General features: G+C 48.9%; 1 protein-coding gene across 1 annotated transcript in view; it reads left to right on the forward strand.

Moving 5' to 3' along the window:
- Nucleotides 1-9,525: 9,525 nt before the first annotated feature.
- BIN2 (bridging integrator 2) overlaps nucleotides 9,526-24,457 on the forward strand; it is a 183,260-nt gene continuing 168,328 nt past the window's right edge. The window contains exon 1 of the mRNA XM_063952273.1: nucleotides 9,526-9,670. Within this exon, the coding sequence (XP_063808343.1) occupies nucleotides 9,593-9,670 (78 nt within the window). The 5' untranslated portion in view covers nucleotides 9,526-9,592. The remainder of the gene's footprint in view (nucleotides 9,671-24,457) is intronic.

Here is a 24,457-nt window from a genome sequence, read left to right on the forward strand (position 1 = left end):
ACTAAAATTAATTATAAAAAGTTAATAAGCCCGAGAGAATCATTAAGCCCTCCTGGTCTTAAAGTGTTGAGCTTATGAATCCAACGGGACTCCAGCTGTAATAACCTTTTGCCCATATTTCCTACCCTCACACTATAGTATCTCAATGGTGTGCTGCCCTGAGGTGGTCGGGCCTGAGCCGACTTTGTGGGGTCCAAGCCCTGGACTTATGCTTAGTTAGGGACCTCCAGTAATAGAGCAGCCGTGAAGTGGCCTGAAGGCTTATCATATCTTTTGCAAAACATATGTAACGAAGAGCTCTAAATTTTCTATTATTACATAGTATATAGTTCTTCTTACTAACAGCCAGCAGAGTGCGTGGGAAAAATCACTTTGTTTTTCTTGTCTAGAGTAACCCCCTCCCGCAGCACCTGAGGAATGTTACGAGCTTGATTAGAGCAGTTTGCCATTATTTATTGCAAGGCACCAATATATTAAGGCGAGCCTACCCCCTTTATTAATTAACTGGTCCTCCGAGGACCTGAGTGAGGGAACCAACCCTGACTTTATACAATAAGAGGAGACTACCCCCTGTTACATGTTCCCATCAGCAGAGTTTATGCAGTGGAAGGGGTTAACACGGGGCCACAACATAGGGGAGCCTACCCCCTATTTCTAAATAATTTTCCCTACTTGCAGAGTTACGCAGCGGAGGGCATATCAGGGCAGTGTTATGCAGCGGAAGGGCTTAACAAAGTTCTCACCCCCTGCTGCGGCGCTTGTGCCACCTCCGATCCGGTCCTCGTCTTCGGCGCCACCCGGGATGCAGAGCACCGCACCAGGGATGCACCCTTGTCCTGGGCTCTGCAAACCGGGCACCTCATTCCGGCAGCTTGCGATGTCCTCCACTCTCCGGTGGGGTCCTCCGTCCTCGACTCCAGGCTCCAGTCTCCGTTGATCACCTTCTAGCCGAGCAGGGGTCCTCGCCAAGGTCCTTCTTCCTCTGCGACGGTTGTCCTCTGCGGTGCCCGTTATCTTCCGCGGTGACCAGCGCTGATCCTTCACTTCTTATCGTCCTCCGAACACTAGTCTTCTTCTAGGCCCCGATCCTTCAGTCGACGTCTTCCCCACACAGCAGCCGCCTCTCTTCTTCCAACGGTCTTCGGGACAGTGAAGCGGGCAGGCAACAGCTCGGGCATCTCCTCCGGCCAATAGAGGTCCTTCCGCCACAGCGCAGCTCCGTTCTCCCGCCTCGGTCCCCGACGTCCTCCAGCGCGGCTCCAGAGCAGCCTATCCCAGCACACCGAATCCAGGAGCAGCTCCCTCGGCACTCTCCCCTCCAGATCTCCAGATCTCCGTCCCGGTCCAGGTAAGCAGTCCTCTCTCTCTCTCTCCTCCAGGCAACAGAACTCGCCTTCCCGCGCTGTGGGGACCTAGATAAAGGACTTCAGGTACCAACGCCACCCCCGTCCTTCAGGATGACTGGCTCCCGGGCCCCAGCAACAGCCTGCCAAAGGGATTTTCTACTCTGCAACACCAGGGGGCCAATCAATGCAGGGCCAGTTTTCCCGGGGAATACAGTTGCTGAGTTAGGGGGCTAAAAATAGCATACAGTGGCGCCAAATCTCTCCCTGACCAAAGTTGCCAGGGACCTAATACACAGCCCATGTTATCCTATGGGCTATGTGATTCTAGCCATTAATAAGGGGCTGTTTTAGCCAAAGGGGGACCCTTTGTAAAAAAAAAAAATACCTACAGATATGGGGTATTACACAGAGCTTGGCCGGCAAGAGTTCCCTACGGTGGTAGCTGCGATCAAGGTTGCGGCTTTCTAATAGAAGGAATTCAGTTAATCAGGGGTGTTTCTGGGTACTCAGGAACCTCCCCTGCATGCGCTACTGTGCGGGGACATGTCTGGTAGGTGATGCCCCTTGGTCTGCTATCCCCCCCCCCCAGTATACCTGTAGTGTGATATCTTCGGGAAGATGTCGCTGCACATAGGGAGCATAGAGGGTAAAGACTCTGGCACTTTGCTCTCTAGTGGCCAGCATCATCTTCTCAAATATCACTGTGTGTGGACAGATCTGGTAGATGACAGTGTGCGGGGACAGGTCTAATAGGTGACATTGAGTGTGCATGGTGTTACGTTCACTGTACTTGGTACTCCTGAAACTGGGCGGATGAGCCCCAAGCACAGGAACGTAATGCTGCGGCTAGGAACGGAGTTCAGCAGCAACCCCTAAAGAGCCCTGACTCCGTTGTCTCACTCTCGTGATCAGCTTACGCCTGCGAGACTATGGTTTCTTGGGCCCACGGCAGCCGCGTTTGAAGGGTGGATTATGTCTGCCCAACTCCGATGCCCCCCCCGGTCTTAGTTGGAGACAAGGCGTAGACTGAGACGAGGCGATGACAAGGGGAACCTCTAACTAAAGACAGAAATACAAAGTTAGGGGCGCTAAACAACAAAGGCAGTGCTGTCCACACGCCTACATGACACTGTTGTATACCAGTGAGGACAGCCAACGCAGAATCCTCTGCAGAAACTCCAAAACAAATATAACGGAAAGATACGGCCAAGGCCGTAAGGTGCGGCCAAGCCGCTACTCACAACACCGGTGTGAATACAGGCAGAAGGACGGGAACCCCAAAGCCGCAGGCTCACAGGACCGAAAGGCTTGCAGGATTCCGACAACAGACCACTGGACACCAAGACACAGGATTACTGGATCAAGGATAGGCAAACTACAGGATTCCAGGACAGGAACGCTCCAGGGCAGGAAACAGTTCACCAAAAGCTGACAGGTTCTCTCTGAGGGTAGGAATGCAGGTGAACTGTAGTAAACTCCAGATTCTGCCAGAACTGAATATGCAGGATTCCAATATAAAACAGGGTCTGGACACCGATACAAAATAGGACATGAAACAAGCCAGGAACATTCAGGTATCTTTTACAAACGTCTATCACCAGCTCAGAACTGCAAAGGTAGCTAGATAATAAGGGAACACGCCCCAATCAGGAAGGCTGGAAGCCAGGCACAAGGTAATTGCATAAACACCTGCAGGTGAGAATTTACCCATAGAAAACAGGCTGAAATTGCACAGACTCACTATATTTTTTAATGTTACATAGACACAAATACACACACACACACACACACACTCACACACATTCATTAATTAAAATTCTGCAGAAGGCCTATGTCAGGAGAAATATGTCTTATGTACACATGCCTTCACCCTCCTTCTGACTCCCTGTCAGGGTCCCTACCTTCACCCTCCTTCTGACTCCCTGTCAGCGTCCTTACCGTCACCCTACTTCTAATTCCCCATCAGCATTCCTACACTCACCCTCCCTCTAACTCCCCATCAGCGTCCCTACCCTCACCCTCCTAATTCCCCGTCAGCGTCCCTACCCACACCCTCCTTCTAACTCCCCATCAGCATCCCTACCCTCACCCTCCCTCTAACTCCCTGTCAGCATCCCTACCATCACCCTCCTTCTAATTCCCTGTCAGCGTCCCTATCCTCACCCTCCCTCTAACTCCCCATCAGCATCCCTACCCTCACCCTCCCTCTAACTCCCTGTCAGCATCCCTACCCTCACCCTCCCTCTAACTCCCCATCAGCGTCCCTACCCTCACCCTCCCTCAAACTCCCCGTCAACGTCCCTGCCCTTACCCTCCCTCTAACTCCCAAAGTAGTGGGAGTAAGAAGGGGAAAGAGTGGAGGGAAAACAGATGGGGTTCGGAGTGTCGAGAGAGAGAAGGAAAAAAATGGGAAGAAAAAAATTGCATCAGGCAGTGCTGGAGATAATAGCTTAAAAAAAATAAAATGAAACCCATGTAACATTGGACATTACATTTAGTGTGTGTTAATGCGAGAGTGGCGGTGCGGTGTAGTGCCTGCTGCCGTGCAGGTGTAGACTCACTACTTACCAGGCGCCACACCCTCTCACCTTCAGGTCGTGGAAACTCCGACAGACCTGGAACTCCAAATGGACCCGGACACGATGACCTAGGGGGAAGGAAATTGCTGAGTGCCGTTCCTCCTAACTGCAGACCGAAACGCCCTCCAACAAGAGAAAAAGAATTCTCGGGCTAGGTGAAGGTCATCCTCGGTCATCCTCCTCACCTATCGGTACTCTCGCACCAGGTGTAAATTCAACCTTGCACCTGTGTGCAAGGTTCACTGTTCGCCCTGAAGGAAGGGAGACAGATAGGGACAAACACAAGCAAAATGAACACACGGACAGAGATGTTTCTCACCATCACAAATCTTGCACTCCGATCTTCTCCACTTACAGGTCCCTGTAAGGAGGCAAAGAGAAAACAACAGCCGTGCAGAGCTAAGAACTACTCTAGTGTGCGTCCGCTACACAAGCTACATGAACAGAGCCCTCAAACTAGCTCAGGTGTGGGTGGTGCAACACAAACTATGCACAAACTTTAAAACAAACACTTTTACCTGTACGGTAACAAAACGCATCACAATATCACTGTCATGACTGTGGTTTTGTGAACCCGGTTTTAGTGAAGTTTGTGCGGGCAACTGGAGGACTATGTATATTAGGCTGGTCTGTAGGAATCAGTGAGAAGAAGGAGCAATCCCTGACCGGGGATCTAACCCGGGCCTCGGCAGAGGAAGCCGTATCCTGACCACTGGATCACCAGGGACTTTGATAGCAGGATGATGAATGTATAGGTGAGACTGTACTGGATATAGTGTCACAGGAGTAGGTGCTTATGTACTCAAGGTTACTGGCAAGATAGTAAGACGGACTGGTTACTGGTGAGACTGGGATGCAACTGTAATGCGGGCTGGTACCGGATATAACTGGAAACGCAACTGAAAGTAGAACAATGACTGTGGCTATAACTCTAGTACGAGGCTGAAGGACCCTGCGGCTGTGATGGTAGAATACTGCAGCTGTGGTTTTCAGTTGAGACTGGAATACTGCGACTGTACCTTTAAGATGAAACACTGCAGCTGTGTCTTTAAGTTGAGACTGTGGAATACTGTACTGTGCCTTTAAGATGAAACACTGCAACTGTGCCTTTAAGTTGAGACTGTGGAATACTGTACTGTGCCTTTAAGATGAAACACTGCAACTGTGCCTTTAAGTTGAGACTGTGGAATACTGTACTGTGCCTTTAAGATGAAACACTGCAACTGTGCCTTTAAGTTGAGACTGTGGAATACCATACTGTGCCTTTAAGTTGAGACTCGTGGAAATACTGGATATCAATGGCAACACAAATGTAATCCAAACTGGGTAACAAAGGAACAGAGTTTTTACAGGAACTAAAGTACAAGGGTTACCTTTAGGGAGCTCAGCTTCAAAGCTCACACAGAGCTGTGTGTGACACGAGGAACTGGCCCAGTTTCCAACTCAGTCTCCCGACTTATACTTCCTGGTCCTTGGTGATTGGTGAGCAGTGTCAGGTGATTCAGAGAGCCTCAGGCGGGCACAGGATTGGACAGCTCTGGGTCAGGTGAAACAGTCACTGTCATGTGAGTACTCTAGACTAGGCTGTGAAGTGGAGCGAGGCCTAGCAGGCCGAGAGAACACTGAAGCCTGAACTTCTGCAAACACAGGATGCTGGCCTTAAGGCCTAAACTTCAGATTGCTGAATTCATGCTCACACAGAAGATCACCACAGGTGGAGCTCGTTAACTATTATCTTCCAGGCAGAGAACTCAGGAAATTCATGGAATTGGCATGCTGTTTATCTCAGTGAGCAAAAGGCACAGGATCCAGGACAGATGGCAGGGGTAAGTCACCAAATACGAGAACTACAGTCAGGATCGTGACAATCACAGTACAAGATTAAACTGTGCTGTCCCTTTAAATCCCTACCTGCCGCTGACCAGCCCTTCCTTGTCCCTGACTACTATTGTGCTATGAGTGTGGAGCTGGACCGCTCCTCCACACAGGGAAAAACCTACTTAGATTACTGGGGAGTGGGCGCCGTACAGCCTACCCACCTCCCCTGCTGCTTAATTGGGCCTACTGCCCAGAACCTTGCAATGGTCACTGTATTATACTGGGCCTAATGCCCTTAACTGCGCACAGGCCAGAGGCCTGACTTTTTCCCACAGGCCTAGCGCCCGCCTAATATGCGGCCAGTTGGGTGACCTGGGCCTAATGCCCAGGGTCACCTTATATACCTGACAAGGGGGTTACTGGAATAGGGCCTAATGCCCTCTATCAGTCCCCACAGGCCTATTGCCTGAATTATGGCCATGGGCCTAGTGCTCAGCTAAAGAGGGCCATGGGCCTGGAAGGCCCGGCTAAGTGGGGCCACGGGCCTGGAGGGCCCGACTATTTGTGGCCGCGGGCCGAGAGGGCCTGACTCTGCCTACGGGCCTAATGCCCAAACCCTGATGGTCTAGGGAGGAAGGGTGGGTGACAGGCACCCTTACCGAGGGCCTACCTGTATGGTGGAGAAGGCTGCAGTGGGGAGCTTCACAGTTCTATTGCTTCCCACCACTGCAGTGTTTCTTAGTCCTGGATGGGCTCTTCTGCCACTGGCCCGTCCTGGCCAGCGGCACCACCAACTCTTATTCGCGTCCAGCCGATGCTGGACATCTTCTTCCTGGATGCAAGCGTCTTCTGGCCTCTTCTGCGGCCACCTGGGCTCTTCCTGCGGCGTCCTCTTCTTTTCGGCGCCACCCGGCTCTTCTGCGCTCTTCCGCATGGTCTCCTTCCTCTTCTCCCGACGGCATCCTTCGGCACACACCGGGGACAGGGCCTATGACGCGGCGAGCGGCGATTGTCTCACCGTGCCTGCCTCCCATTGGCCAGAGCCCCGCGAGCCATTATTGGCTCACGGACGGCGCCGGATTCAAAATCCCGCTGACGGCGCTTCCAATTGGCTGCCAAAACGGCGCCAAGTTTGAAGCACCGCTGTGGCAGCGCTGTTTGCCGCCGCTTCAGGTCCGGTGCAGGGAACAAATACGCGGTCCCTGCACCGGACACCCGCCGCTGCTGCTCCACCAATGCTGGGGACAGACAAGCTGCCCCAGCACTGTCCAAAGCCAGGAACTGCAGGGGACACAGATCCCCTGCCCTCTGCTGGGAGCCTGGCGCTGGGAGCGGACACACCGCCCCAGCGTCTACACACATCCCCACATTAATATATTTGTATATAGTGTGTGTTATATATATTTCTGTTAAGCTGGCATACACCTGGGCCATTGTGTTAATCTGCCGACATGTCTGATGATTTTTGAATGTTCTCAGGTATATTTTATATGTTAAAAATCCTGCATTTGTCCCTGGCCACCCCTCCCTCCCCCCATACATAACAGCTGCAGCCAATAGGGTAGGGGCTCCTGTGCATTGCTTTGCCCAGGAGCCTATACTGCTGTTACGGTATTGTGTATAAGGGGCACTACTGTGCAACGTAACTTGTATAAGGGGCACTACTGTGTGGTGTAATATGAATAATGGGGACTATGGGGGTCATTCCGAGTTGTTCGCTCGCAAGCTGCTTTTAGCAGCTTTGCACACGCTAAGCCGCCGCCTACTGGGAGTGAATCTTATCTTATCAAAATTCGGAACGAAAGATTAGCAGAATTGCGAATAGACACTTCTTAGCAGTTTCTGAGTAGCTCCAGACTTACTCGGCATCTGCGATCAGTTCAGTGCTTGTCGTTCCTGGTTTGACGTCACAAACACACCCAGCGTTCGCCCAGACACTCCTCCGTTTCTCCAGCCACTCCCGCGTTTTTCCCAGAAACGGTAGCGTTTTTTCGCACACTCCCATAAAACGGCCAGTTTCCGCCCAGAAACACCCACTTCCTGTCAATCACATTACGATCACCAGAACGAAGAAAAAAACCTCGTAATGCCGTGAGTAAAAAACCTAACTGCATAGCAAATTTACTTGGCGCAGTCGCACTGAGGACATTGCGCATGCGCATTAGCGACTAATCGCTCCGTTGCGAGAAAAAAATAACGAGCGAACAATTCGGAATGACCACCTATGTGCAGTGTAATGTGAATAAGATTGTGCTACTCTGTGCCATATTTGAATTGGAGGTACTGTTGTGAGGCCATGCCCCTTCCTTGTGAGATCACACCCCCTTTTTTTTGCTGGTGTGGATCATAGAATCTACAATATCTAGGTCGACAATGTTTGAGTCGACCACTGAAGGTCAACAGGAACTAGGTCAACAGGGATGGAAGGTCGACATGGTTTCTAGGTCGACATGTTCTATGTCGACAGTTCAAAAGGTCGACATTAGTTTTTAAAGTTTTTTGAGTCGTTTACTCCGTACAGTGTCCCCTCGCACATGGTGCCTCACTCCGCGGCATTACTATTCCTAATCGTAGTCCACGTGGATCGTTATGTATGAAAAAGTAAAAAAAAAAAACAACAACTCATGTCGACCTTGTGAACTGTCGACATAGAACATGTTGACCTAGGGACCATCACTGTCAACCTAATGCCTGTCGACCTTCTGTGGTCGACTCAAACATTGTCGACCTAGGCAGTGTCGACTTTCAGACCGGATCCCTTTTTTGCACAGAAGGAGCATGCTGTCCCTTTATTAGTTAAGGGAGGGCGCAAAATTATAGTTTGCAGAGAAGGTGCCGAAAACCCTAGCACCAGCCCAGGGTACGCAGTACAGGTGGTATTCAGTATGTCGGCTGTTGGGATCCCAGCGCTCAGTATACCAGCACCGGAATCCCAACAGCCGGAATACCGAAAACTATTCTCCCTCTTGGGGGTCCACGACGCCCCTGGAGGGAGAATAAATACACCATACCCGCAGCATGGCGAGGGCAGCGAGCCCGCAAGGGGCTCATTTGCGCTCGCCCCACTGCTGGCATGCCAGCATTCGGGATCCCGGCGCCAGTATGCTGGGCGCCGTGATCCCAACCGCCAGCATAACATACTACACCCCACAGTACCGACCTGTACCGCCATACTTGCAGCACTGCTTATCTGTCCATCACCCGAGAGTCTACTCCAGCAACTACTGTAGCATCATTAAGTACTTAGCTAATCTTATTACAGCTTCATCTATAGCCCAGTGGTCACAGTTCCTGAGCCCACAAACAAACACAGTTTCCATGGATCCAGATAAGATAGATCCTAACAGGTGCTTTTTGCACTACAGCTGTGATGTGGTTAACAAGTTGATAATATAATATCTTAATAGGTATATTTTAGAAGACCCCCCAAAAAACCTACAGATTTTTATAGACACGTGTCAAAATCTTAAATTATTATGTTGGAAGAAACACTTAGGGGCTGATACAGAGCTGAACACAAGTTTGCTGAGCTTATCTTGCCTAAATTCACACTGTGCTTGCTTCAGAACAAAGTTTGCACAATTACATGTGATGCAGATTTGTATGTTATCTCCATCACATCACCACCACTTACTGTTTACGTGGGCTGTAACCGGGTGTTCTCACATAGGCTAACTGCAAGTGTCGGATAACTAATATTCATACGTCAGGAGAAATAATGTTTAAAAAGTGAAGTGTTTTGAGAAGTCTTGCAGCGGAAGAAGCAAAGCTTGGGAGGAGCTGACACTTCTCTTTAACTGCAAAGTCCCCTCGCAGACATTAGGAAACCACATCTGTTACCAAACAACTATGGCAGAAGCCAAGCAAGGAGGTGCAGGGGTCTTTGCCAAAAATGTCCAGAAGAGAATCTCTCGTGCACAGGAAAAGGTGCAGTATCGTGAACAATTGTGAAATATTTCCAAAACTAGTTATATGAAACTGTATGCTTAGAGTGACTCGGTCCTATTATATTTTTATGTGCAATAGTTCTCATATTGTGCAATATTGTATATGTAACATACACCAATACATGTTTTTGTACAATAAGTAAATCTTTAAACTGTGTAATAGGGACAAATTTCTCATTGGTAAGGACAGCTATGTTTTCTTGTGTCACAGAAACTGCAGTGTATAGGCAGTGGGGTTTGTTTTCTACAGCAAAGCAGTGTGATGTGAGATTGCCGCAGCTTTAGTGTAGTGTACTGTACCATACTGCCATACTGCTTGGATTTACATAAATTACCTTTTCCATAGCAACAAGACTAGTCAAACAGGCAGGAGATGCTGTCACTGCAAAACTACTACCTGAGATCACTTTGCCCTTTTACTACGTAGCCCTATTGTCAACTTTAGCCCTGACGTTAGTTACCTCAACAATCCCTTCTCCTCAATAACCCAATAATGCTTTGTCTCTGTTTATTCCGGGCCCATTTACGTTCCCCTTCCACATACTGGGGGTCATTCCGAGTTGTTCTCTCATTGCCGATTTTCGCTATACTGCGATTAGTCGCTTACTGCGCATGCGCAAGGTTCGCAGAACGCATGCGCTTAGTTATTTTACACAAAAGTTAGGTATTTTACTCACGGCATAACGAAGCTTTTTCATCGTTCTGCTGATCGGTGAGTGATTGACAGGAAGTGGGTGTTTCTGGGTGGAAACTGGCGTTTTCTGTGAGTGTGCGGAAAAACGCAGGCGTTTCAGGGAAAAACGCGGGAGTGGCTGGAGAAACGGGGGAGTGTCTGGGCGAACGCTGGGTGTGTTTGTGACGTCAAACCAGGAACGAAACTGACTTAACTGATCGCAGTGTAGGAGTAAGTCTGGAGCTACTCAGAAACTGCTAAGAATTTTGTATTCGCAATTCTGCTAATCTTTCGTTCGCAATTCTGCTATGCTAAGATTCACTCCCAGAGGGCGGCGGCTTAGCGTGTGCAATGCTGCTAAAAGCAGCTTGCGAGCGAACAACTCTGAATGAGGGCCACTGTACATTCATTTGTTCCAGGATCTTCTTTGTAGGATTATTCCAGTTTATAGGTAGCATAATGGGGCTGATGCACAGTTGTCATCATCATTGTGCACTCGCACAGGTTTATCTTTAGTACAAAAGTGATGTTTAAAAACAGGTGTACTTATGCTTCCGCCCAACTTTACATAGCCCGCAATTCTGTCAGCATTCCCTCGCTGAGGGTTACTTTTGTGTGATCGATCTAGTTCAATTATGTTATGCCCCTTAGGTTACAAGTGGATTGGACTGAAATGCATATGATCACCTGTACTTACGTACACTCGGTTATAGAGCCACTCTCTAGATGTGCCCCCCAAACGTGTGCACATTCATCTGCGTCAGGCCAGTGTGTTGTTTTGGGTTTAGTGCAGTGCAGCTGCGCTTCTAGAGAGGAGGAGTCCTGCACATGTGCTGTAGACTCTGGCACTGTGCCAGAGTCTCTAGCGTTCAGTGCGCTAGCAGCGGCGGCGATGGCTACAGGAGAGGAGGCCGGGGACCACACACAGTCGACGATGGATGCCGGAAAGGTAAGTATAGAAGAAATGGGTGCAGTGTGCGCCCCCTCTGGACCCAGGGGCCCGTGTGCACCGCACACACTGCACTCATTATAGATACGCCAGTGGTGCAGTGTATATGTATAGTGTATTTTTGAAAGTTGCGTGCAGTGATTTTGGGGTTAGTGTAGTCTATAGGCAGTATATGTTTATAAAGCAGTATGTAAGGGACATTGGGCCTAATTCAGACCTGATCGCAGCAGTAAAATCTTTCTCTAATGAGCAAAACCATGTGCACTGCAGGGGAGGGCAGATATAACTAGAGATGAGCAGGTTCGGTTCTCAGAGAACCTAACCCTACCGGACTTTGCCTTCCGAGTTTGGTTCCGAACCAGGCTCGGATTTTCCCGCCTGAGTTGGAAACCCGAACGCGGCAAAATGTCATCATCCCGCTGTCGGATTCCCGCGGGATTTGGAATCCATATAAGGAGCCGCGCGTCGTGGCCATTTTCACTCCAGTCTCGGAGAGTGTATTGAAAGGACGTGTCCTCAGTGTTCAGTGTCTGTGTGGGGGCGGGAAAGTGGGGTGGCGAGTCTTGTGCTGTGTTGTGCTGCTCAGTCCAGTCCAGTGTAGTCAGTGTATTGTGCTGCATCAGTCCAGCCAGTCACAGTGTTGGTGTTCTCTGCTGCCATATATCCAGTGTAGCAGTATAAAGTGTTGTTGTGCTGCATCAGACCAGTGGTAGTGTCCTGTTCATCAGTCATTCCAGTGACGATATACGCTGCTGCTATATGTCCACTGCTGCCGCATAATAATTATAACAACAACCACAAGTCCCTTACAGTGTTGTTGTGTTGTGCTGCATCAGACTAATGGTAGTGTCCTGTCTCATCAGTCATTCCAGTGACGATATACGCTGCTGCTATATGTCCACTGCTGCCGCATAATAATTATAACAACAACCACAAGTCCCTTACAGTGTTGTTGTGTTGTGCTGCATCAGACCAGTGGTAGTGTCCTGTTCATCAGTCATTCCAGTGACGATATACCCTGCTGCTATATGTCCACTGCTGACATATAATAATAATGACAACAACAACCACAAGTCCCTTACAGTGTTGTTGTGTTGTGCTGCATCAGACCAGTGGTAGTGTTCTGTCCATCAGTCATTCCTGTGCCGCATATTGTCTCATATAACTCCCAAAAAATAATGGAGAACAAAAAGTTTGCTGATACAATAGGGAAAGATCAAGAAGAACCACTTCCTCCTAGTGCTGAAGCTGCTGCAACTAGCCATGACATAGACGATGAAATGCCATCAATGTCGTCTGGCAAGGCCGTTGCCCAATGTGATAGTAGAGGGCATGTAAAATCCAAAAAGCCAAAGTTCAGTAAAAAGAACCAAAAATGAAACTTAAATCATCTGAGGAGAAACGTAAACTTGCCAATATGCCATTTACGACACGGAGTGGCAAGGAACGGCTGAGGCCCTGGCCTATGTTCATAGCTAGTGGTTCAGCTTCACATGACGATGGAAGCACTCATCCTCCCACTAGAAAAATTAAAAGAGTTAAGATGGAAAGAGCACAGAAAAGAACTGTGCGTTCTGAGATGGTATCACAATCCCCAAGGAGAGTCCAAGAGTGTCGGCGGTTGCGATGCCTGACCTTCCCAACACTGGACAGGAAGAGGTGGCTCCTTCCACCATTTGCACGCCCCCTGTAAGTGCTGGAAGGAGCACCCACAGTCCAGTTCCTGATATTGAAATTGAAGATTTCACTGTTGAAGTACAACAGGATGAGGATATGGGTGTTGCTGGCGCTGAGGAGGAAGTTGACGATGAGGATTCTGATGGTGATGTGGTTTGTTTAAGTCAGGCACCAGGGGAGACACCTGTTGTCTTTGGGACGAAGAAGCCCATTGTGATGCCTAGGCAAACTTCCAAAAAGCCACCTCTTCGGTGTGGAATTATTTCTCCACAAATCCGGACAACAGGTGTCAAGCCATCTGTTGCCTCTGTCAATCTGTAATAAGTAGGGGTAAGGATGTTAACCACCTAGGAACATCCTCCCTTATACGTCACCTTCTGCGCATTCATCCGAAGTCAGTGTCTAGTTGTGAAACCTTGGGTAAGAGCGTAAGCAGTCCACTGACACCTAAATCCCTTCTTCCTCCTGTACCCAAGCTCCTGCAAGCCACACCAGCAACTCCCTCAACGTCAACTTCCTCCTCAGTCAGGAACGTCAGTAGTCCTACACGCCATGTCAATGTCAAGACTGAGGAGTCCTCTCCTAACTGGGATTCCTCCGTAGAATCCTTGAGTAGTATGCCAGCTGTTGCTGCTGCTACTGTTGTTGCTGCTGGGAGCCGATCATCATTCCAGAGGGGAAGTCGGAAGACCACTTGTACTACTTCCAGTAAGCAATTGACGGTCCAACAGTCCTTTGTGAGGAAGATGAAATATGACAGCAGTCATCCTTTTGCAAAGCAGATAACTGAGGCCTTGATAGCTATGTTGGTGTTAGACGTGCGTCCGGTATCCACCATTTAGTTCAGTGGGACTTAGAGAATTGTTTGAGGTACTGTGTCCCCGGTATCAAATCCCATCTAGGTTCCACTTCTCTAGGCAGGCGATACCGAGAATGTACAGACATCAGAAAAAGAGTCACCAGTGTCCTACAAAATGTGGTTGTATCCAGTGTCCACTTAACCACGGACTAAGGACTATATGACTGTAACAGCCCACTGGGTAGATGTATGGCCTCCCGCAGCAACAACAGCAGCGGCACCAGACGCAGCATCTCGCAAACGCCAACTCGTTCCTAGGCAGGTTACACTATGCATCACCGCTTTCCTTAAGAGGCACACAGCTGACAACCTTTTACGGAAACTGAGGAACATCACCGCAGAATGGCTTACCCCAACTGGACTCTCCTGGGGATTTGTGATATCGGATAACGCCACCAATATTGTGCGTGCATTACATCTGGGCAAATTCCAGCATGTCCCATGTTCTGCACATACAATTAATTTGGTGGTGCAGATTTTTTTTTAAAATGACAGGGGTGTGCAGGAGATGCTGTCAGTGGCCTGTCTGTAACTGCAGTGCCACTCCTAGATGGGTCAAGTGTTTGTGCTGTACACTTGTGTCGCTTAGCTTATCCATCCAGCTACCTCATTGCACCTCTTTTACTTCTTTGCATCATGTGCTGTTAGGGGACTAGTTTTTTTTTGTGCCATCCTGTCTGTAAATGCAGTGCCACTCCTAGATGGGCCAGGTGTTTGTGCCGCACACTTGTGTCGCTTAGCTTAGTCATACAGCCACCTCGGTGCAACTTTTAGGCCTAAAAACAATATTGTGAGGTGTGAGGTGTTCAGAATAGACTGGAAATGAGTGGAAATGAATGTTATTGAGGTTAATATTACCGTAGGAGCAAAATTACCCCCAAATTCTGTGATTTTAGCTGTTTTTATGTTTTTTTCAAAAATAATCCAGATCCAAAACGAAAACCAAAACACGAAAGGGTGGTTTTGGCAAAAACAAGCCAAAACCAAAACACAAAAGTGGAATTAGAACCAAAACCAAAACACAAAACACGAAAAGTGCCCAACGCAAATCTCTAGATAAAACATGTGCAGTGAGAGTTAGATTGGGGTGGGGTGTGTTCAAACTGAAATCTAAATTACAGTGCAAAAATAAAGCACCCAGTATTTACACTGCACAGAAACAAAATAACCCACCCAAATCTAACTCTCTCTGCACATGTTATATCGGGTTGGGGCCACGTTGCCAGAGGCCGAGATCCCGGCGGTCAGCATTCCAATGCCGAGGATATGACTGTTGGTTACATAACTACATCCAGTAATATCTGCCCTACCTGCAGTGCACATGGGGGGTCATTCCGACCCGATCGCTCGCTGCAGTTTGTCACAGCGCAGCGATCGGGTTGAAACAGCCGTCGTTGCCTAGCGATCGCCTCTGAGACAGAGGCGGTCGCTGGGTGGGAGGGGGCTAGATGGCGGCGTTAAGCCGCCGTTTAGGGGGAGCAGTCCAGCCAACGCAGGCGTGGCCAGAACTTCGGGGGGGCGGGCCGCGACGGTTGCGTGACGTCTCACACAGCTGCTGCGGCCAGTGGCAGTGACGAACAACTCCCGGCCAGAAATTACTCCAGAAATACAAAACCATTGCCGCTGTGCGATGCTTTTGTATTTGTGCGGGGGAAGGGGGGCAGACTGACATGCGGGGCGGACTAGCCCTGTGCTGGGCGTCCCCCCGCATGTCAGGGAAGATTATCGTAGCTGTGCTAAATTTAGCACGGGTACGATTAACTCGGAATGACCCCCATGGTTTTGACCATTAGTGAAAGATTTTGCTGCTGCGATCGGGTCTGAATTAGGCCCATTGTTGTAGGTTTAGGGCAGTGCATAGGGATTATAGTGTATTTTATAATGCAGTGTGTAGTGCCATAGTTGTGGAGGTAATAATGATAGCCTGAAAGAAACACAGTCATATGTATCACTGTGATAAAGCTTGGCTTTGTTATGACTGTAACAGTTTCTAAAAAACAAGTCTGTACCTTTATCTATTTCAAATTACAGAGAAAAACAGAGTGCTGCAACTTTGTATCACACACAGTACATTGTGGTTAGGTTTTAACTTCCTGTTCACCACAAGAGATATGTGAGTAGGCTAAGTGCAGCATAGCAGGAAGTCTTCTAGCAAAAGTGAAGATGCATCTTGACTTAAAGTTGACCTTTATTTTAAACTTCATGCAAGATGTATTTATTTAAATATATTAAAATATTAAAATATATATATTAAAATGTATTTATTTCACAAACTTTTTGGAATCACGGCGCCCTAGAGTATCAGACTTTTTTTCACAGTACCCCAAGGCCAGAACTTTCTTATTGAGAAATTTAGAAAGAAATATTAAATAAAGTAAATTGTGTTTATGTGTCATCCTTAGGGTCAGTTGTGTGCTGAGGGACAAGATTTGCTTCTGTTTGTTCACATATTTTATGACTGGCAGCCACCAGCACTGGTGTTGTCTATTACATTGACCATGAATCATTTAAATTGGTCCTGACCACCAATCCAAGGCACCCCTGCAAGTGTCCTGAGTCACCCCAGGGAGCCACGGCACACAGTTTGAGAACCACTGAGTTAAGCAATAAATACATTGGTATACAATGGTTCTATGACCTCGCCCTTTAGTGACAGCAGTCATGGTTACATCTTTAAAGGCAAATTATTGTATTTTATATGCAGGGAAAGAATACAAGTCTGTACTAACAGATGTCACACCAAACTTGTGACATGTAGAAATCAGGAAAAAACACGTGCACGCCGGTGCACATAAGAAGCAGGCATGGTCATTGTCACATGCAGAGGCGGTTTTAGATCTCATGGGGACGTAAGCAAGACACCAATTTGGGGCCCCCTTTCCTTAAACAATCCATAGCACTATATGAGCCTAATTCACAATTGCAGTTGTGGCCGATGTTCACACAAGTGAGCGATTATTGTCTGACTGCGCATGCGCAATGAGTGCACTGCGCATGTGTCAAGGTGCGTTTACGATTTTGCTTGCAGTGAGGGGTGTGTGTGCATGTTGATCTCTACAGCTATTAGTAACATAGTAACTGAGGTTGAATAGAGACATAATGCCCATCGTGTTCAACCTGTATTAAGTTGAGTTGATTATAATGTACCTGCTGAAGTAATGTTTTATGAATAGTTAAGAACTATAAATCATGTTACACCCAGATTAACAACGTCAATATTTTAAATGTTATAACTTTCAATCAGAAATTTATCCAATCCTTCTTTAAATGCATTTACAGAGTCCGCCATTACCACCTTTCCTGGAAGGGAATTCCAAATCCTTATTGCCCTAACAGTGAAGGACCCTTTCCTCCGTTGTGTACGGAATTTTCTCTCCTCCAGCCGCAGCGAGTGCCCACGTGTCCTAAACAGTGTTCTTTTAATAAATAATTCCTCTGATAACTCTTTGTAATGCCCCTTTACATATTTAAAGATATTAATAATGTCTCCTCTTAGACGCCTCTTTTCCAGTGTATACATATTCAACCTAGTAAGCCTTTCCTCGTAATCCAGTCCCTCTAGCCCTTTAATCAATTTAGTAGCTCACCTTTGAACTCTTTCGAGTTCACCGATATCTTTTTCATACAGTGGTGCCCAAAACTGAACACAATATTCCAGGTGTGGACGTACCAATGATTTGTACAGCGGCAGGATTACATCCTAGTCCCTTGTCTAAAAGTTTGTTTTTAGTCCTGAAATGCATAACCTTCTATATTGAACCTCATTCTCCATTTAGACTCCCAGATTTCAAGTTTAGATAAATCATTCTGCAGAGACTCCACATCTATTTCTGAATTAATTACCTTACACAATTTAGTATCATCTGCATAGATTGACACTGTGCTTTCCAAGTCTATTTCTGCTGCAGGGTACACTGGGCTCCACAAGGAAAGACATAGGGGTGTAGAGTAGGATCTTGATCCGAGGCACCAACAGGCTCAAAAGCTTTGACTGTTCCCAGAATGCATAGCGCCGCCTCCTCTATAACCCCACCTCCCTGCACAGGAGCTCAGTTTTGTAGTTGGTGCCGCAGATAGCAGGCACATAACAGAGGGGCTGCTCTGGGCAGCCCTGAGAAGACCTTTTTAGAAGAAAAGTGAAGACTTCAAGGGCAGCAGCATTGTGTATATGTCTTTTGACATTCACTGCTGCGGCTCCATCTTCCCCCAGCGGCGCCATACACTCCCGAGCCCTGGTTGCCGGGTAACTACAGCAGGAGGCTCCGGTTTTCTTCCATGGTCAGACACACACGACGGGGGCTCTCCGGGATCGCGTGGCCGTGCTTCGGAAGGTGGTGAGTGGGTCCCGCTTGCGGTACCCATGCTTTATCGCGATCCGGTGCGGTCAGTGGGAGGCGGGCCGCGCGCGCTGGCGGTGGACACTGTGGCAGTACAGGCGATCCCACTAGATCACCAGGGCATGGGTGCAGGTCAGGTTTTCTCTTAAAACCATTTTAATAGTAGCCCACAGTACCTGGTGGTTTTGCCAGCAGGGGGATAAGGCTTAGACCTGGAGCCCCTCCCCCAGCCCCAGGGTGCCATTTCCTGCAATTGTTCCCGCCCTGGAGCTGCATATCTGTCTCTTCCTCACTCCCTGTCAGTGTCTGGGCGCCATTTCTCTCAGCTACACTATTCCTGGGACTGCTTGGGCAAATCCTCCTGTGTAAAGCCGCCTGGTTGTCAGCGCTGTGACTTAACATGACACTTAAGTATTCTACCTGTCACTTAGACAGTGTTAGTTAAGAAAGAGTGCATTTAGTCAGGGTTTTCTAGTACAATTTACCCTGTGCTATACATCCAGTTCTTACTGTGCAGTGTTATATCTATTGACTACATAGCTATATATATGCTGGTTCAGTGCAGTATTATTGTCTGTAATAACCTCTGCATTGTACAAACTGTGACGTTATGTGTGTGCATTAGCTTGCTGAGTAGTTTCCATTCGTGCCTCTCACTCAACTTGCTATCCCTATATTCTATAACCTGAGGGGTGTTGGTGCGTCAGGTTTTATAATAATATAGGATATTGACAAGATATACTCTGAGACGTATTTTTCTCTGTGAATTTAGTCACCATATCTCTCCTTTATCTCTGCTGGTGCTGACTACACTGCGCAGGGGTTTGGGCTAGAGGTATTGTGCTGCTGCCAATTGTACTGTGTTACCTGATACTGCAAGTTATATCATGTCTGCTTCTGAAGCACTGGCGTTTCTATAATGGGTGCAGTGTGTGCGGTGCACACGGGCCCCTGAGTCCAGAAGGGGCCCCCACCGCACACACTGCACCCATTTGTAAAATACTTACCCCTCCGAAGTCCAGCGCCGGCATCCGTAGCGCTGCTAGAACACAGTGAAAATGGCCCAGAGGCCATTTTCACGGCGTTCTGCGCATGCGCAGTAGAGAGATCTCAGAGAAAATGGCTGCCACGCCATTTTCCCGGATATCTGCGCATGCGCAGTAGAGTCTGAGCCCTCTAGTGCACAGACTCTACGGCGCTACGGGCAGAGAGGAGGGGGCCCGACGGAGGAGGCTGAACACGGGCCTCCTCCTCTCTTAAAACGCCCCTGTTCTGAAGGTAACTGTTCTGGGGCTGAACACACTGCCGGTGTTGCTGAAGCCACAGATCCATATGAGGAGAATATAGCACCTGTGGGCTCTGGTACTGGGGGCTCCTTGCCCCCCAGTGGGACTGTGGCAACGGAGGTCCATAATGACCCACCGTGGGCTGCTTTTTCCACGCTTCTATATACGCTAGTTAATAAACTAACAGCCCCTATGGGACCCCCTATGCCAGTGCAACCGTATGTGGTCCCTGCAGCTAATCCGCCTTGGGCGGACGATTTATCTGCTCAACTGAAGAAGTTGAACCAGTCCCTGACTACTAAAAGGTCTGACCCTCGCTCGCCTAAGTCCAAGGGGTCCTCTAGGTGAGCTGTTATCTCCTCACAATCCACTGCTGTCACTGACACCTCGTCTGATGAAGATGGCACTTACACTGACCCCACAGATTCTGACTCAGATACTGCTGATGGGGAGGGTAGTTCACATGTGGATGTTCCTGATCTTTTGGAGGCTATTAAATTAATTTTACAGATTACGGATGATCCCGAGCCATCCGTCTCTCCTAAGAAACCAGATAGGTTCAAGCGTCAGCAGGTGGTTAAACAAGTTTTACCTCACTCTGACCACCTAGCGGATATACGTTAGGAACCCTGGGGAAACCCGGGTAAGAAGTTTGCGCCTCAAAAGAAGATGCTGGCTCGCTATCCCCTCGCGCCAGAGCTGTCTAAAAATTGGGAAACACCTCCTCCAGTAGACTCACATGTGGCTAGGATGGTGGTTTCCTCAGCTCTACCTGTCACTACCATCACGTCTCTAAAAGAGCCTACAGATAAACGTGTGGAGGGTTGTCTGAAAGCGATTTACACCCTCACGGGTGCTGCATAAAGGCCCACTATTGCAGCAACATGGGCTGCAGAGGCTATTGAAGCATGGGCCTTGGAGTTAGAAGCTGGAACCTCTTCTGACCATGCTAGACAATGCTTGTCATATATTGTCACAGCTTCTCGCTATATTAAAGAGGCGGCTTCTGATGCCGGTATCCTAGGCCTCTACTACATCATTACTGGCTCACCGGATATTGTGGCTGAGATCCTGTTCTGTGGATCTGGACTCTAGAAAAACCCTGGAGGTACTCCCTTTCAAGGGAGATATTCTGTTTGGGGAGGACTTAAATAAGATAGTGGCTGACTTGGCTACTGCCAAAACTGCCTGTCTGCCAAGTACCGCTCCTTCTGTGTCGAAGGATAAAGGTACTTCCTTTTGCCCCTGTTGTCCTTCAGGTAAAGCAAAAGGTCAGGCGTACAACAAACAGGCCCACACTTCCAAACCTGGTAAGCCAAAGCCCAAAAGAGCCTGGGCTGTCCGTCAGCCAGCTTCCAAGACCGATAAGCCTGCCGCATGACGGGGCGGGCCTCCCCCTGGGGGATCCCAGGGTGGGGGGCCGGCTTCTAGGGTATACCCAGGAATGGTTGAAGATCACTTCAGATGCCTGGGTACGGTAAGTCGTCACTCGAGGTTACGCCATAGCCTTCAAAAACCGACCCCCTCATCGATTTTGCTGGACAGACGTCCCGTTGGACCAGACAAAGGCAAAAACTCTACATTCGGTGGTACAGACCCTCCTGGATACAGGAGTCGTAGTACAGGTGCCTCTTGCGCAGAGGGGCCGGGGGTACTATTCTCCGCTGTTTCTAGTCCCGAAACCGAATGGGTCCTCCCGGCCCATTCTCAACCTCAAGGCATTGAACAGGTTTGTGAAGGTTTCCAAGTTCCATATGGAAACCCTTCGCTCTATAGTTCTGGCCTCGGAAACTGGGGACTACATGGTCTCCCTGGACATACAGGATGCTTACCTGCATATTCCTATAGCAGCGTCACATCAGCAATACCTGAGGTTTGCGATTGGCAACCTCCATTACCAGTTTTGGGCGTTACCTTTTGGTTTAACTACAGCTCCGCGAGTCTTCACCAAAGTTATGGCGGTGGTGACGGTGGTACTCCACCGTCAAGGGGTCAGGATACTGCCGTATCTGGACGACTTGTTAATCCTGGCCAATTCCTCAGAACTTCTCCTATGTCATCTAGATATGACTGTCCAGTTTCTACAACATCAACATCAACTGGAAGACGTCCTCCCTTGTCCCTGCTCAGAGCATGGTGCACCTGGGAGCACTATTGGACACCTACAACCAGAGGTTGTTCTTGTCTCAGGAGAAAGTCCTGAAGCTTCAGGACAGTATTCGTTGCTTCCTTTCTCGTCCGCAAGTGTCGATACATCCGGCGATGCAGGTGCTGGGCCTCATGGTATCAGCATTCGACATGGTGGAGTATGCTCAATTCCATTCTCGCCCCCTCCGGAAGCTGATTCTAGCAAAGTGGGACGGCCTGCCTCACCGGATCAGATCTCACATGATCTCATTGACTCCGGAGGTCCGTCTGTCGATGCTCTGGTGGGTCCAGGACCGACAATTGTGCAGGGGCCGTCCATTCTGGATATCCAACTGGGTCCTGTTGACGACAGATGCCAGTCTAAGAGGTTGGGGCGCGGTGCTGGAGCAACACTCCCTTCAGGGTCGGTTGACCAAGGAGGAATCTCTCCTCTCGATCAACATTCTGGAATTGCGGGCGGTCTTCCATGCGTTGAACCTGGCCCAGCATTTAATTCAGAACCGTCCTGTTCAAGTACAGTCGGACAACGCCACCACAGTGGCTTACATAAATCATCAAGGCGGTACTCGAAGCCGCTTGGCAATGAAGGAAGTCTCACGGATTCTTCAATGGGCGGAACGCCATCTACTGGCCATATCAGCAATATTCATTCCGGGAGTCCTGAATTGGGAAGCGGACTTTCTCAGTCATCAGGACGTACATGCCGGCGAGTGGGGCCTCCATCCAGAAGTGTTTCAACTCCTAGTGGAAAAGTGGGGCCTTCCAGATGTAGATCTGATGGCGTCTCGACACAATCACAAGGTTCCGGTCTTCGGAGCAAGGACAAGGGATCCTCTAGCAGCATTCATGGATGCGCTGGCGGTGCCATGGAGGTTTCGGCTGCCGTACGTGTTCCCTCCGGTGTCACTCCTGCCCAGGGTAAGTTCAAGCAAGAAAAAGGAAATCTGCATCTCATAGCTCCAGTGTGGCCCAGACGGCACTGGTTCTCAGACCTGCAAGGCCTATCATCAGAGCGTCCAATTCTACTTCCACAATGCCCAGACCTCCTCGTTCAGGGCCCCTGTGTCTACCAGGACCTAGCCCGGCTGTCTTTGACAGCGTGGCTCTTGAAGCTTCCGTCTTAAGGGCCAAAGGGTTTTCTGGGGCGTTCAGTCAAACTATGTTGCGGGCCCGGAAACCGGCTTCGGCTCGGATTTACTATAGGGTCTGGCATTCTTACTCTGTTTAGTGCGCATCTAACGATTATGATGCTTCCAAGTTTAGTATAGCCAAGTTGTTGGCTTTTCTTCAGCAGGGCCTGGACTTAGGCCTGCGTCTGGCCTCCCTCAAGGTTCAAATATCTGCCTTGTCTGTGTGGTTTCAAAGAAAAATAGTGACCTTACCTGATGTGCATACCTTTACTCAGGGTGTGTTGCGTATCCAACCTCCCTATGTCCCACCTGTGGCTCCCTGGGACTTGTCGGTGGTTTTGGAGGCGCTACAAGAGTCTCCGTTTGAACCTCTTGGTTCAGCTGATCTTAAGTGGCTTTCCCTTAAGGTGGTGTTTCTGCTGGCTATTGCTTCAGCTAGAATAGTGTCGGATTTGGGTGCCTTGTCCTGTAGTTCCCCATATCTGATATTTCACCGTGACCGGGCGGTTCTTAGGACTCGTCCCGGATATTTACCTAAGATGGTTTCTTTGTTCCACCTTAACCAGGAGATTGTGGTTCCGGCACTTGTTTCTCCTGATCTGTCTCCCAAAGAGCGGTCTTTGGATGTGGTACGGGCTCTCCGTATCTATGTGAAGAGAACTGCTTCTGTTAGGAAATCTGATTCTCTCTTTGTGCTGTTTGGATTTCACAAACGGGTCTGGCCTGCTCACAAGCAGACTTTGGCCAGATGGATTAGAATGGTGATTGCACATGCTTATGTGAGGGCTGGTCTCTCAGCTCCTGTTCACATTACAGCCCATTCTACTCGGTCTGTTGGACCTTCTTGGGCGGCCCGCCGTGGTGCGACCCTTGAACAATTGTGCAAGGCGGCTACGTGGTCCTCCGTGAACACGTTTATAAGGTTCTATGCCTTCGATACTGCCGCTTCCCAGGATGCTTCCTTTGGACGCCGGGTTCTTGTGCCCGCTACAGTACGTCCCCTCCCATAAGGAACTGCTTTAGGACATCCCCTATGTCTTTACTTGTGGAGCCCAGTGTACCCCGCAGCAGAAAACGAGTTTTATGGTAAGAACTTACCTTTGTTAAAACTTTCTGCGAGGTACACTGGGCTCCACAAGGCGCCCACCCTGACGCACTTAGCTTCTTTGGGTTGGTATGGCATTAGCCGCTGACACTTCTCCTGTCGTGAGAGTGTGGTGTATGTGGCTACTAACCGTTGTCGTCTCTTTTCCTGCTACTGCATTTGGCTGGTTAACTAAAAACTGAGCTCCTGTGCAGGGAGGCGGGGTTATAGAGGAGGCGGCGCTATGCATTCTGGGAACAGTCAAAGCTTTTGAGCCTGTTGGTGCCTCGGATCAAGATCCTACTCTACACCCCTATGTCTTTCCTTGTGGAGCCCAGTGTACCTCGCAGAAAGAGTTTTAACAACAAAGGTAAGTTCTTACCATAAATCTCGTTTTCTAGGTCATTGATAAATTTGTTGAACAGTAGTGGCCCGAGTACGGACCCTTGTGGTATTCCGCTGACTACTGGGGTCCAGCTTGAGGACTTCCCATTGACCACTACTCGCTGTACTCTGTTATCCAGCCAGTTATTAATCCATGTGCAAACAGTTTTTCCAAGGCCAAGCTCCTTTAATTTGATGATCAGTCTCCTGTGAGGCACTGTATCGAAGGCTTTTGCAAAA

The sequence above is a fragment of the Pseudophryne corroboree genome, chromosome 2 (genome assembly GCF_028390025.1).
Source record: "Pseudophryne corroboree isolate aPseCor3 chromosome 2, aPseCor3.hap2, whole genome shotgun sequence".
Lineage (NCBI taxonomy): Eukaryota > Metazoa > Chordata > Amphibia > Anura > Myobatrachidae > Pseudophryne > Pseudophryne corroboree.